The sequence below is a fragment of the Tauraco erythrolophus genome, chromosome 12, assembly GCF_009769465.1.
Source record: "Tauraco erythrolophus isolate bTauEry1 chromosome 12, bTauEry1.pri, whole genome shotgun sequence".
Taxonomy (NCBI): Eukaryota; Metazoa; Chordata; class Aves; order Musophagiformes; family Musophagidae; genus Tauraco; species Tauraco erythrolophus.
The window spans coordinates 10,816,079-10,830,676 of record NC_141476.1 but is presented as its reverse complement, the minus strand read 5'-3'; the positions used below and the strand labels follow the sequence as shown (position 1 = coordinate 10,830,676).

The 14,598-nt window shown below is 41.5% G+C and overlaps 1 protein-coding gene across 7 annotated transcripts in view; it reads left to right on the top strand.

Annotated features, from left to right (window-relative positions):
• Positions 1 to 14,598, top strand: part of SETD5 (SET domain containing 5) — a 42,634-nt gene that overhangs the window by 9,032 nt on the left and 19,004 nt on the right. For 6 of the 7 annotated variants that reach the window (XM_086618793.1, XM_086618791.1, XM_086618792.1 and 3 more), the window contains 8 exons: positions 4,925 to 5,073; positions 5,399 to 5,516; positions 5,952 to 6,061; positions 6,347 to 6,593; positions 6,799 to 6,879; positions 9,281 to 9,544; positions 10,398 to 10,718; positions 12,299 to 12,541. In XM_086618793.1, coding sequence (XP_086474919.1) covers positions 4,925 to 5,073; positions 5,399 to 5,516; positions 5,952 to 6,061; positions 6,347 to 6,593; positions 6,799 to 6,879; positions 9,281 to 9,544; positions 10,398 to 10,718; positions 12,299 to 12,541 — 1,533 coding nt within the window. Of the gene's footprint in view, positions 1 to 4,924; positions 5,074 to 5,398; positions 5,517 to 5,951; positions 6,062 to 6,343; positions 6,594 to 6,798; positions 6,880 to 9,280; positions 9,545 to 10,397; positions 10,719 to 12,298; positions 12,542 to 14,598 lie in introns of all 7 variants that reach the window. The other variant, XM_086618787.1, reaches the window with a different exon arrangement.

Genomic DNA, 14,598 nt, shown 5'->3' with positions numbered 1-14,598 from the left:
GGTCAGGTCCTCTGGTTTCTAGACATAAGGCCTGGGCATGGGTGAGCAGTATCGTAGCTGGTCAGGTAATTTCAGACCGATAGGCATAGATTTGGTGCAGAAGGGAACAGAAGAGATGCCAGTACCAAACAGGTTCAGAAACACTTGCATTCAACCAAGTCAGTGTTGCCAAGTTGGGGGTATTTTGTACAGTTGTGTGATATGATTCACAGGTATTTTACCATCAATAATTTTGATCATTGAATGGCTTGAGGCAGAACCAGATCTATCACTTGCTGGAGACAGGAAATTTCCTGCTTTCCAGCTGAGTTTTTCCTGTTTTTTTTTTTTCTTTTTTTTTTCTTTTTTCCTCTCCTTTCTCTGGCTTATGTTTTGTTTCCACAAAGCTATTTTAAAGAACCTTTCAACATTATTTCAGTGTTTTGAATGATTATTTAGACCCTAACTTTCGAATACTGCACAACGACGATTGATTTTAGGGAACTGTCCCTAACTTTTCTCTTTGAAAAGAGATGTGCAATGATTGGTGTCTTGCCAGCTTTATGGAGTGCATGTAGAGAAGGAGAAGCAGGAAAGGGATGTGTTTGTGTGGTGTTTGTCCTCCCTACTACTCTTCTCAGCCGATGTTTCATCTGGTTGGTGCTTTATTGAAGAGAGCAGCATTGTCACTCATTTCAGGCTTTGTGGGGCTTCCTTGTCCAGGAGAATGGAGATAGGTGCAACTGAAAAGGATGGGCTCCAAAACAGGTGTGAGGCACCTCTTCTGTAGAAGGGGCACAGTCAGAAACCTGAATATCAAGTATATGTTTGTGCTTGAATCATTCTTGTTTATATCAGCTGACTCACCACTCTGTGAAGTTCACATGCTCCCTCCCACCTTTCCCTCTGCTTTCATGTAGGTGAAGCACATCAGGCAGAGCACAGATATTGCCAGTAAGGGAGAGTGCAGAAAGAGGACTTTGGACCCAACTTCCTTCCACTCTTGCCTCTAGTTCTGCAATAATAAGACTTCTGTGGGGGTTGGGGAGAAACACTTCTACTTGGCTATGTGAGTAGCGTTCCTAAAGAGAACAACTGAGGAAATATAAGGAAGAAAAAGTTCTGCTTCTTTAGAAATCTTAATATTTTTCTAAGTCTAAATGTAAACTCTTCTATCTCCTTCACATGAGTTTTAGGAAAAGTCTTGAAATAAGTAATAAAACATACGCTGTTTCTTTTTATCACCTTCATAGTGTACAGCAGGACAGATGATTATGAAAGATATCATACATAAATGTGCTTGTTCTTGTCATGCTCTCTTGCCCTCTCCCTTCCCTGTACAGACATAGGTTTTCCCACAGGGAAAAGTGGCCAGCATTCCAAATCAGAAGACTCCAAATGCGATATATCCCAAAGAAACAAAAAGATAGAAAGTTGCAAAACTTCATAGAGAGCTGCAGTTACTCTAAACAAGCTGTAGGTAGGTACCTATCCTGGCGCATGCTGCGAAAGAATGAAGAGACTTGGTGGCTTTGTAGTTCCTCTTGGATACTGATGAAAGGCCAAGTGGCTGTCCTCGGCTGCTGCTTGTCAGCCCTTATGTCCTTGTTTTCTCTGCTCAGCAGATGGCTGTGGAGTGTTGTGAGGAGGATAGCCCGCGCAGGTGTGGGATGCGTGGTCTCTCATGCTGTGCTTTGTATTTCTGTTCTGCTCATTTGTCTCATCTTTATTAGACAAACTGAGAAGGCTTCTCGGTTTGCATCAGTTGTCTTTTAACCAAATACCGTTACTGGACATAAAAATAGCTTTTCTGGGAGATAAGGAAATAGGTACTTTGAGCTAGGAAAAAAATTAGGGAGGTTGCGTAAATATACAGACAGCAGCTGTGTGTAGAGGATGTCTATCGTAACTGCTCTATTTGTCCATGAAGACTCTGGAGAGAGGAGAAAAGAATAAAAATAAAACATTTTATATGCCCTGCATACTCTCACAGTTGAGAGAGTTGTTTAGCTTGGGTAAACAAATTATGCAAATGTATACTTTTTTAAAAAAAAAAAAAGAAAGTTTGACCTAAAAGCTTCCCTAAGCCAGAAGGAGTAGGGAAGACGGGTTAAGAGTTATACATGCAAGGTACGGGATATTGATCAGTGGAATGTTTTGGATAAACCAAGTCTCAACTGTCCTAATGACGCAGAGGGAAACTTGGGAAAATATGAAGCTATTCAGTGTCATGAATAAAATCATCTTAGTGCTGGCTACTGCCAGATGCTTGACAAACTGAAAGCTGTGAATCACTTTTCTGCCTGCTGTTGCCAAACCAAAGCCAGGGTCAGTTGGCAACCCTTTGTTGCCTCTGATAATTGCTGACTTGAGCTCGAAGCCCTGATTGATTTCACATTCTGAAGTGAAGAGCGAAAGGGCCTTTATAAAATAAAGCCACTGAGTATTATACAGATGTTGCTCTGCAAACATACCAGAACAGTTTTGTCTGATTAACAGTCAGCAATCCCTAGCCTGTGACATGAATAAGATCATTTGTTCTTTTCACGCATGAAAGCATGGCAGCTAATCCTCTTCATATTTCTAAATTCAGAGAATGAAAACAAGCTGAGCTAGGGTCTTATCAGAAAAGCTATGAGATCGTTCCTGTTTTACCAAACTCAGATAATTGTTAAGTTTACAGATGCAGAGGCTTCTCTTTCCTTCATGGGCTCTCTTCTCCTCCCCACCCCGCCTTATCTCACCTGTGTTCCCCAAGCTGTTTTCTGACATCAGGCAAACAGTCATACAAGTCAGTCATGGGCCAAAGGTGAGAGTGAAGGCTACCAGACATTAACTCATATCTCTGAAAGATACTAAAGAGAATTTGTTAGAGCAGTAGAGTAATCTAAGTTGGGAGGAACCAGTGAAGGTCATCTGGTCCAACACTCCTGTATAGGGCCAGTGTAGGTAAGAAACTGATTATAATAGCAAACAAGTGTCGGTAAAGAAACAAAATTATTCAACTGGAGATGCGCTTATGTTAGTCCTGATTTATCTACTAACTTCAGATACTTTCTCCGTATCTCCTTCTGTCACACACTAACGAATCTAGTCCCATTTATTTATTCTCCATTACCACAGTTGGATAGTTCACAATGTATCCAATGTTTGTAAAATAATTTAGCCGCTACTCTCAGCAATGTAAACAGTCTTATCCTACAGTTCACTCATGTCATGGGTTTATCGATCAGAAATAAGGGCCAGCAATGTGGCTTTTTAGTGTAGAAATAACATGTTCCTTTTATGCCAGTTCAGTAGTTGGGGAATCCTCTGTGAACTCTTATCAGGATCCAAGATACGAAGAGATGAACGACATCCTGTAAGGCTTTTCAGTCTCCAATAAATACGTGCAATTTTTTTCAATTGCCGGCAGATACAGTGACACGAAAAAGAGATCTATCCCATAGGCATGATAAATGTAGCGCTGGATGTATCTCTAAGAGGAGGTCTGGATTAGCAAGACCATTACTCCCATCTGCATGGGCTTCAAATGAATATTTTAATAAAGCTATCTTTAATCCTGGACCCAAGTGAGAGAAGTCAACAAATAGATCTTCCTTTACTGCCTGAGCCAAGATCTGCAGTATAATGTCATATTAAAACAAAGAAAATCATCTTCTTCCCAAAGAGGTTTAATTCAGAGCACATACAAGATTGCTAAAAAAAAAAAAAAAAAAAAAATCTGGTTCAATACATTCATATGGTCAGTATGGAGAGTTTCGTTTGGTTCCCAGTGCTGAGTGCTGCCTTAAGGTCTTAACTTTATTTTCACATGGTTAGAACATCATGCGTTCTGTCGTTGTCCAGACTGAGCCCCTTCTTAAGCTAATGTGATTTTTTTTTTCATCCGTTTGAGCAGACGGAGCAGTAGCTGTTTCTAACAAGAGAGTTTTATCAGGAAAAGTTGGGAGCTTGCTTTTAATAAAATCCTGTGTTTCACTTCCAATTTAGATAGATGACTGTCATTATTACTGAAGTAGGAACACTTATGCCTCGATTCACTCCGGAAAAGTATCAAAACCCCAGGTCCTTATGCACACTGAATAGCATGCTTAGGAAAGAGCAGGCATAGCTCTTGTGGTGAGGCAGCCAACCATCTTCACATAATTTTTACTTGGAGAGGTTCAGCCTGTTAAGCAAGAAACGTATTTTGTTTTTATGGAAGAAGTCTTTCCTATGCCCTCGTGCTTATAATATCCCCTCCATTATTCCATAAAATGTGTCGTCTTTGAATGTCTGTGCTTAAAGAATGTTGTGGTTTCATACTGTCGAAACGTGTTGTTGTGAAAATCCATTGTAATAGAGCTGTAGACTTTAACATAAAGAAGATTCAGCTAACTGTCACTCCTTAGTTAAAAAATTATTTCTTCATCTTTAAAAAAAAAAAAAATCCACAGTACTAGTTGAGCAGGCAAATGAAGAGAAGTTTCTGGATGGATATAGAAATTGCCAGCTTAAGTCTTTGGCTTGTTAGCTAGAATTTACCATCCTCTGCAGAAGGAAGAGTTTGTGTTTTTTTCCTCTGAATGTGTGACAACCCACAATTTAGGGAAGATTTGAGTTATTCTGGCTGTGAAAGTGGCCATAATTGCAGAGCAGTTCCCTGTTAGCAGCAACTGACAGGTCTGGTTATGCCTCCTAGCTGCAAGACTGAAATACTTGGTCTAATAGATTTGTGAGACTTACTGTTGAAGGAAAGGAATAAATACTGTTTGCTTTTGATAAATATTATGAAAGTCATTGGTCATTACTAAACTGTTACAGAATAAACAATATATTCACCTGGCAGAGTTTCTGTGCTTTTCTACTAGAGTAATTTTTCTTTTCATGTAGGCAAAACATTCTTCATGAGTTAGAGGTGTTTCATTTAAATTCTCATATTTTGCTCTGTTTTTTGTTACAGCTGCAACTGGGAAGGGTGACTCGGGTTCAGAAGCACCGGAAGATCCTGAGGGCAGCAAGAGACTTGGCACTAGATACCCTTATAATTGAGTATCGAGGGAAGGTTATGTTACGACAGCAATTCGAGGTCAATGGGCATTTCTTCAAAAAGTAAGAGTACTATGAAGTGATTAGTACGAGAGCATCATGGCACGGAGAGACTAGTGTCTCTATGAGATAATGCATACTTACAGGGCTTTTGTCAGCTGTGCCATCCATAGAAATGTGAAATCAAACATACAACTTCAGCCTGATGCTCTGCTTATGGACCAAAACCCTCTGAAGTAGATCTGTTAAACTGTAATGATGGAAATGTGTAAGTGTCCAGAGCAACAGCGCTGATGGAAGCGCTGCTTCCAGTGAAATGAGGGATACCTGTTATAAGTGCTGTGGTAAATGGGTATTTTGGGATTGAAACGTTCTGTTACTTCTCCAGGCCATATCCCTTTGTGCTGTTCTACTCCAAGTTCAATGGCGTTGAAATGTGTGTTGATGCCCGCACCTTTGGTAATGATGCCAGGTTCATCAGGCGTTCCTGCACTCCAAATGCAGAGGTAAATTCTCTATTCACCGTGACTGTAATTGCAAATACATGTTTTACACAGGCTTAGTGCATTCCCTTTTTATGAATATTCAAATTTAAAGTGCAGTAAATGGGTTAAATTCTCTGCATCTCCTGCTTGTTTGATGGAGGATGCTTCGAAGATGAAAGTTTGGGAACATGAGTTTTTTCTTCAGAAGGAAGAAGGGTTTTTTTTATGGCTTTCGTTTTGCTGCAGAATATTAGTTAGGATAAGCAGGTGGTAGTAAGTGCAAGTGTAAAAGCACAGGATGAGACAAGAGCAGTGAAGCAGGCTTTTCCCTGTGGAGAATTTAGGATAATTATTCATGGAATAGACAAGAGCTACTTTGCAGAAGGAGGCTTCCCTCTTGAAAGCAAGAAGTGCAACTTGTGGAGATGTTAGTTTCTCTTTACTTTGTTTAACAAGGTTCGTCATGTGATTGCTGACGGAATGATCCACCTGTGCATCTATGCTGTTGCCACCATTGCCAAGGACACAGAGGTTACCATCGCCTTTGACTATGAGTACAACATCTGGTGAGTCCTTCACCTCGCCCAGGAGCTCTCCACTGCCCTCCTGGACTGGACATCTTCCTCCAGCCCTTTCCTCGCATTCTACATTTTGCTCCGTTTTCTACTGAATTGCATTTTCCGGCTATTCTGTCCAGTTCTGCTGGCATATTCTCCAATAGAGGCCATAAGGTAGCCTGCTGTCCTTGCTTTGGCACGTGGTGAGATGTTTAGTAAGAGATGCATTGAATGTCTCTGTACAAGGGTTGAGAAATGAAGAGTGACACCAATTATGTTTGTGTTTTGGAGCAGCAACTATAAAGTGGACTGTGCGTGTCACAAGGGGAACCGGAATTGCCCTGTGCAGAAACGTAGCCCAAATGCTGCAGAACACCTACCTCCACCTGTTTTAGGCACACTGATTGGGGCAGAAACACGCCGGCGAAAAGCCCGTCGAAAGGAGCTAGAAATGGAACAGCAGGGCATTGCATCAGATGAGAACAGCAGTCAACAAACAGAGGAAGTTCCTGAGGCACCTGCAGCAGTCAGTGACAATGAGGTAAAACCCTTGACACTTTGTTATATATATTTTAATCATTCAGAAATGTGGAATCTGATCCAATACAGCACTGGGATCTTCAGAACAGAAACTGCAAGAGGCCTTTTTTTAAACCTTTAGTGCCTTAGATTACCATAGGAATCTTGATAACTTTAAAACAGTACCAGATTTTGTTGGACATACTAAGTCTGGACTTCTCTTTCAGGTGGCAGAGAAGGAGGAGAAACAAGAAGGGGAGAAAGAGGAGCCTGTAGATGAACAGGGAGCCTTAGTCCACAGCCGACGGGCAAGTACCTTTCTCAATCTGAGTATTGTCTCCCTTAGGACTTGCTTCATGCAGTGACCAGCAGGTCCAGTTGGTTATTTCACTTGTTTCAATGCAAATTCCAACTGTCAGTGGTCTTCAGTAATGTATTTAAAAAACAAAACAAAAACCACCCAGATTGACTCCACATCACAGGATTTATGTTAGGGTACTGCAGATTAGAAGGTGTACAACAGATTTGTTTCCTGATTGAAAGGTTTAACTGTTACTTTCAGGGCTATTCTGTGGTCTAAAACATACCGTTAGCAAGACAATCACCAGATTCAAAAAAGGTAATTGCACCCTTTTTATATTGCTGCTGTCCTTCCTTATTGCCAGTATAAGAATTTATGGACCAATATAGAATCATAGAATAGTTTAGGTTGGAAAGGACCTTTAAAGGTCACCTAGTCCAGCCTCACCTAGTCCGACCTGTCCTGCAATGAGCAGGGGCGTCCTCAACTATATCATATAATGAACTAAAACCTGATTTTTGCTAAATCTTGGCCCCTTTTTACTGGATTAGGTTTGTTAACATCTATCTGTTCCCTGTAAGGGTTCATAAACATGTTGCCATATCGGAAAAGATTAGGATCCAGTGGCAAAAATTAATGAGGGGTAGACTACCAACAGAACTATTGGCACAAGTCAACAAAATCTGCTATGTTCTTTATTAGGAAATCCCTTCGTGCTCCCAATCATTATTCTCTTAATTAGTCTTCTTGATCAAAATATTTTGTAATGCACTTGTATCTTTTGATAACACAATCCTGTCTCAGTCTGTACTGAGTAAAGCTGTTTGGTTGGTTGTTTTTTTTATTGTGCTGCTTATGACACCTAGGATTGCTCCCTGGGTTAGAATGTCTTATGCATGTGAATGGAGCTGTTCTGGCTCTACTTAATTCTTTTTTTTTTTTTTTTTTTTAAAAAGGTGGGAAACAAAACCCAAATCAAATAAACAAAACAACCAACCAACCAAAAACCCAAGGAAGAAAAAAGAAAAAGTGCTCCCATCCTTCTACCAGCTGACAAACATACTGGAGCTAGGAGTTCCCTGTTCTTTCTTTGTTCACCAAATACCTTAATCACCTGTCTTTCACTTATCAGAGATATGAATCTTCCGTGTGTAAATTTCCTGAGCATGCTTTAAATGTTAAGATAGTGCAGCAAATTGCAGAGCCACCATCCAGCAGAGAGATCCTTGCATTATCTCACGGATTTTTTTAGAACAGGCAAGATAAAGCAGTCAGTTTCTATTAAAATTTGAATAAGAGCAGTCATCCGACAGACTGGCCTTAAGCTTGAAGGGAAGATTTCATTTTAATGCAGGGAAGCTGTTCTCTTTCTGGGACAGTTATAGTGCAAGAAGACTAAGTGAAGTGTTAGTTTCCCATGAGCCTGTAAGCCCTGTTCCTGTACGTCGCACCAGTTAATCTCCTTTAATGAGATTCAGTTTTCTATACTTGGCAGCAGGTAAATACCTGTATCTGTAGTTTTCCCAGTCTCTATTTTTTTGTGCGCATTGAGTAATTTTGAACAGAAAACTGTAAGGGCCAGGCAGCTGTGATTGAGTACTGCTGTGTGGTTCAAGATACTTTTCTCCTCCATGGCAAATCTCAGAAGGCACTTGACCCCACTTAAAATTCACTTAATTCAGCCTGGATTTTGCCAGTCGCTGCAGCGTTACTGTAGTGGGTCTTTTATGTGCATAATTACTAATTATTTCTGACACGGCTAGGTGATAAGTTTTCCAATCCTTTCTGTTTACCTAGTAAATACCTTTGTTTTGCCTTGCTATCTCATGTTCTGTTTTCTTATCCACTCTGTAAGCTGCTTAGACAAAAGCACTTTTATTTTTAAACTGAGTGATCCCCTGACATCAGGGAAGGAATGAATCTGGATCATTTTAGTCAGTTTGTGTGATGTGTTATACTTGCTGCAAATTACTGATTCACTTACTTCTGTTGCCTCTGGCTTTTGTTTGTTTCTAATGTTTGGTAATTAGCGAGTAGCTCTATTTGTTTTGAAGTAATTTCTTCACTTTATTTGTTCTTTTTTACAGTTTTTAGTTCTTCAGAATTACACATTTCCTTGTGGCTATTTTATAAACATAACTTGGTAGTATCTAAGTGGTCCTATTTAAGAACAAAGTCTAGTTCTTCTAGTTACTCTATGAACACATGATTATGTTGTTGTTATTCTGGGCAATTTGCCATGTTGAAAAATGCAAATATCTGAAAAGAACTGCTTCTCCCTGTCCCCTTTCTGGCTCGTCGTTGCTATTTGGCTGTTGTTCTCCTTCCTGTGCTGTATCCCATATCTGCTCTTGCCTCCTCCTCCTTATAATTTGCAGTGTTGACATAAATTTATTCTTGTGTTGTAGACTCGGGAAGACAGGAAGGTAGAAGCCATCATGCACATGTTCGAAAACTTGGAAAAGAGAAAGAGGAGACGAGAGCAACCATCAGACCGTAACAGCACTGATGCTGAAATCAACATCAATTCTGAAGCTCCTGAGTTGGAGGAAATAAAAACAGAGACTCCTGAAACTGAAGATGGAAGTTCAGCACTAAGCGCTGCTACGCCAAATGTTTCTAACAGTAACAGCAGTACTGGGGTGAACACACGACGGTCTTCACAAGTAGTGGTAAGCTGAAGATAGGACTGTTTAATAGCTTGTACCAAGCTCAGGTGCAGCATATCTGATCACAAGATCGTTCAGGCTGGGAGGAGGTTCATAGAGTCTCTAATGCGTTCTGCGTCAGGTCGGGTGAGCTCTGAGTTGGCCAGGGTTTTCCTCAGTCTTGTCTTGAATTCCTCCAAGGATGGAGATTGCACAGCCCCTTTGGGAAACCTCTTCCAATTCATGACTGTTCTCATGGTGAAAAATTTCTGCCTTGTATCTGGTCTGAAGCTCTCATTTGGTTCATTTGCACCAGAACCGCTGAATCTTCTTGCTGGCTTCAGTCTGGATGTAGGAAGACTGTTGTTAAGTCCCTCTAAGTCTTCTCCACACTGAACAAGCCTAACTCCTTCATCAAGTGGACCCCTTCTGTACTGGTGTGAGCTTAAGTTGGATGCGTAACTGCAGTGATTGAGGAATTCTTTTGCTTTTTCTTTGTGTTTTTTGGCCCGGTCTATTTTGGGTGCATGTGTTCTCATTATATGGCAGGGCCTAGATACTTGCCTGGAATGATACATGTCAGCTCAAATCAGGAGTAAGAGCAGTTACCTTGAGACAAGTGGCAAGGTTCATATTGCTACTTTCTTCCTTAAGACCAATGTTTTGCTGATCCCTTTGAGAACACAGCAGACAATACAGTAATGTGCCAGTGTTTTAGAAGGGTCCCCAAAGCCCTCTTAGGGGCCAATACAAACAGAGTCCAACCAGATTATATGAGTCAGGTAGTGTCAATAAATAAATCTCAATCCTTGATCCTGCGTGCAGAGAAAAGGAGTACTCTTAGAGGTGCTTGGGCTGATGACACTTTGTATTGTAGGATGCTGTCCCCGAAAAAACAGTTACTAAGCCAACTCCAGCAAAACCCTCCAGGCCCCGACCAAAAAGTCGCTTCTCTCGATACCGGACCAGTTCAGCACAAAGACTGAGAAGGCAGAAACAAGCCAGTTCCCAGCAAGCTGAACTCGCACAGGCTGTCCCAGAGGAAGGCAGCGCTGCCAGCTTGGTAACCACAACAGATGTCAGCAATGTAGAAGGTCCAGGAGAAGGCAGACAGTTGACGGGATCTGACCCAACTGCTATCCTGGCTGCAGGATCTCAGTCTAATCGAGCTGCAGTGAAGTACCCCAAAACTAAAAAGGTAAATATGATCGAATACTCAAAACGAGTGGGGAAAAAGAGGTTTTGTCTGGCCTTTGGGAAGAAGGTGGCTCAGGGGAAACAATTCTTCAAAATGGTTTGAATTATGTGACTTTATATTTACTGTATTATTTGTTCTGTAGTGGCTAGAAGCCCTCATCATGGTTCAGAATCTGGCTGCTCAGCCTTGTACACGCAAAAATCAGAAAAAGAAATTAGTTGATCTTTACAGCAAGTCTGCATAGACCTTTGATACCAACAGAGTGGTACAGGTGCAACAGGAAGGGTCTCACTTTTGGGTACACCAAAGAGTCTAGAAAGAGGCAAATTATACAGCTTTGTGTACGTGGGGAAGAAACTGCTTCCAGCTTGAGGGACCCTGGGAGAGAAGGGTTGGAGGAGCTTGGCAGCATAAGGAATCGAGTGATGGAGGCTGAGCCCTGGATTAGGGAAGCAAAAAGCAGACCTTTCAGTACTAGTGTGGAGGGTGATGAAAGGCTTGGGAGATGGCTGGCAAAGGCCATGAGGACAACAAGCTGTTTGTGTTGTTTCTGCATGGGAACAAGGTACTAATAGAAAGATGGGGAGAGCTGATGTGTTTGGATCTATGCACAGTAAGCTAGCAAAAGCTTTTGGTGGCAGTTTGCAAAGGTGGTTGGTCACAACTCTGATGGGGTAGCTGGCATTTGAGAACTAGATGCTGATAGTCTGAACGAGAGCAGTAGCTTTTGGGCCCAAAAGAAATGTTGATTAGAAAAGGTTGGATGCATATGATCTCAAGTTTTCTGCGTATCCCCAGTGTCTTAAGAGGAAGACGACGAGTGTCAACCAAGAAAGTTATTTTAAATCAAGCAGCATAGAGGTGTAGTGAAACTTGCTTAAAAAAACAACAAAACCACCTTGAGATAGCCAGAGTATTACATCCTGTGAAGGATAGTAAAACCAAAGTTCTCTTGTGTATATCAGCAAGAGAACAAAGAAAGAAAAGTGGAGCCATTATGTAGTAAAGATTAGTTGGAATTTAAATTTAGAATGGCATTGAACTGCGTTTGATGTGGGAATCATCGGCGGTATCTTTTTGGGATGGAGTGGAGTGGCAGACTAGGGGGCTATTTGCTTAGAAGAAAGTAGAAGAGGTTAGCTTTCAGCTTAGAACTGAAGATCAAGAGGGAATGTGACTGCAGACTATAATGTACAAGCTGGGAGAAACCTGTAAGGGGAAGGAGGAAAAATTGCAGAAGCTAGCAGGCAGCTGCCACATACTGGGCATAAATTAACCATTAATACATTTAGGCTTGCAGCTAGAAACTAGTTTTGAACAAGGTGATCAAGTTTTGAGAGAACCTTCTAATAAGATTAACGAAGCATAGAATTGAGCTACTTCTGTAAAACTGGATTGCCTGTTGTTGTGCCTGCAACAGATGAGAATTTTTTGACGCGGTGTGTTCCTTCCTCTGGAGGAGGAGGGAAGTTTTAGAATGTGGACTGTCCTGAGCGTTGCTTCCCCATACTCCTTTGTGCTATCTTGCCTTTTCTCTTCACCTGTGCTGGTTTCATTGACATGTGTATTTTCTCCTTCAGTATCTTGTTACCGAATGGCTGAATGACAAGGCAGAAAAGCAAGAGTGCCCCATTGAATGCCCTCTGCGCATTACCACAGACCCAACAGTTTTGGCAACTACCCTAAATATGTTGCCAGGTCTCATCCACTCCCCTCTAATTTGTACCACACCTAAACACTACATTCGTTTTGGTTCACCTTTCAACCCTGAGAGACGTCGAAGGCCCTTTCTGATGGATGGAATTTACAGCTCCTGTAAAAAGGTATGTTTGCTCATCTCTCACCTTCAGGGGCTGTATACTCATCAAGCTCTTACTGACACCCTGGTAAGGTTGTTGTGTCCTCTTTGAGCCTATGTCCATGTATTCCTGCTGAGCTGGCCTTGCCTGGTGTGTCAATGCAGTCTCCAGGCTATGTCTGCTGACCCATCTCCTAGCCAGGGTTCAGTCTTCATCTTTGCCTTTTACCATGGTAGAACAACAGTTCTGTGACTCTCCTCTTCAAAACATGCACTTTGAAATCTGTAGTGGCTGTTTATTATCTAGCACATGTGACTCAAGGAGTTTTAATTGTTGCCTGTAGAATGTTTTATGTTACCACTTTCACAGTCAGAGGATGGTTGGCATTGTGGGGATAGGACAGTGTTGCACAAGACCTCAAGAAGACAGTTAGGATTCATTGTCTTTGGAGAGCCTTTATTGTTGAGCAAAGCTTTGAACTTGCCTGTTCACAAGAGCAAGCTCACAGCTCTTTGTTTGGGATCGTAGACTGCCTATCTACAACAGATACTTGTGGCCGTGCAGGAAGCCTGAATTGAACCCAGCTGAGGACCTCATTCCTCCAGAGATGGTATGTGGCCAGTAAATGCTAGCGTTTCCCCATCCACAGGGAAACAGTAGTTCAGGTTAGTTTGCTCAGTCAGATTTCTATCAGAATCCATCTTGCCTATCGCTGGTCAGCTTTGCTCAGAGACTCTTCCAGTTCCTAAGTGATTACCTGAGAATAATTTTACGGGAATCCTTTCTGATCTTCCAGTCTTGGTAGCTTTCAAAGTCAGGTACTATGTCCTGGTTTCTTTGCCTTCCTTTGGAGAAGTTTTTCCAGAGAGAAGCTTTGGACTTTACTGTTTTCACCTTCAACCAATTTGTCGTCATGCCCTAGCAGGCACCTACATAAAGAAGCTAAGATCTCTCCTGGGTATTTCCGTCATAGGTAAAGCTCTTGATGGTTCATATATACTCGTATGAACAAAATCGTGTTTGTTTCCAGGTGCTTGGGCAATCTCCCCATACATATTTAAGCTGAGAACTGCAAGGTTTGAGCTTCTTTTTTGAACCTTAACAGTGTCTTTGAGCCTCAGGGAAGAGAGAAGCCTCCATAGCAAAACTGGCAGAGTTATTCCAAGTTCTCTGCTTGGTGCATTTGCTGTACAACTAGCCAGCAAGCTCACAATTAAGTGACAGCTCTTGTCGTGGAACAAGTCTTCCAATCTACATTTGCCTGTTTTCTAGTCATATGATAGTTCTCACTGCTGCAGAGGGAATGGACTAGTCTCATTATGGATGACTTCCATTTAGTCTACATCTTCCCTGAAGCCGAGCATCCAGACCTAGATGTTGTGTTGCAGGTGGACATTTTCAAAGCAGAAAGTTACTCTGTGTCTTGTAGCCCATACCCATTTTGTGCATCCCAGTATGATGACTGAGTTTTCTTTTGACAAGTTGATTCAGGCTCGTGTTCAGTTCATGATTTACTGTGTTTGTTAGAACAACCCATTAGTTTTCTAGCCTGCGATTTTAGAAGTGATTGTTTCTGGCTTTATATGGTACTTTGTTCTAGCCTGTGCTGAGCTGTGTCCTGTTTTTCCCCATCCATTTCCCAATTTAGCAGGAAAATCTTGAATACTGTCTTCTAGCATGTTCTTGTTTCTCCCAGGTTGGAATCATCTGAAAACTTCACTGCCTGTTCCATTATCTAAATAATTAATAAAATATTGAAAGCTTCTGTGTCCAGAACAGATGTTGCAGAAAGTAATTTGTTAGATTTCAACTTTTGAAAGTAAGTAATCAGTAAATGTTCTAGTAAAGGGTTTCGTCCACTTTGTACGAGTTCCCCAGCTTTTTCATGGGAAATGTTTGGTAGCATTCAGTGTTCTTACCACTAACTGTCTGGAGATGTCAAAAAAGTCTGATTCTCATGTTCAGGAAGGTTTAGAAAACTCTCACAGGGAAGAACTCCTTTTCAGCCAGCTGAGGTCTAGAAACGGTTCAGAACTTGATGACATTGCTCTCTCAAGACCTGATCTTTCTGTCTTGTCTGC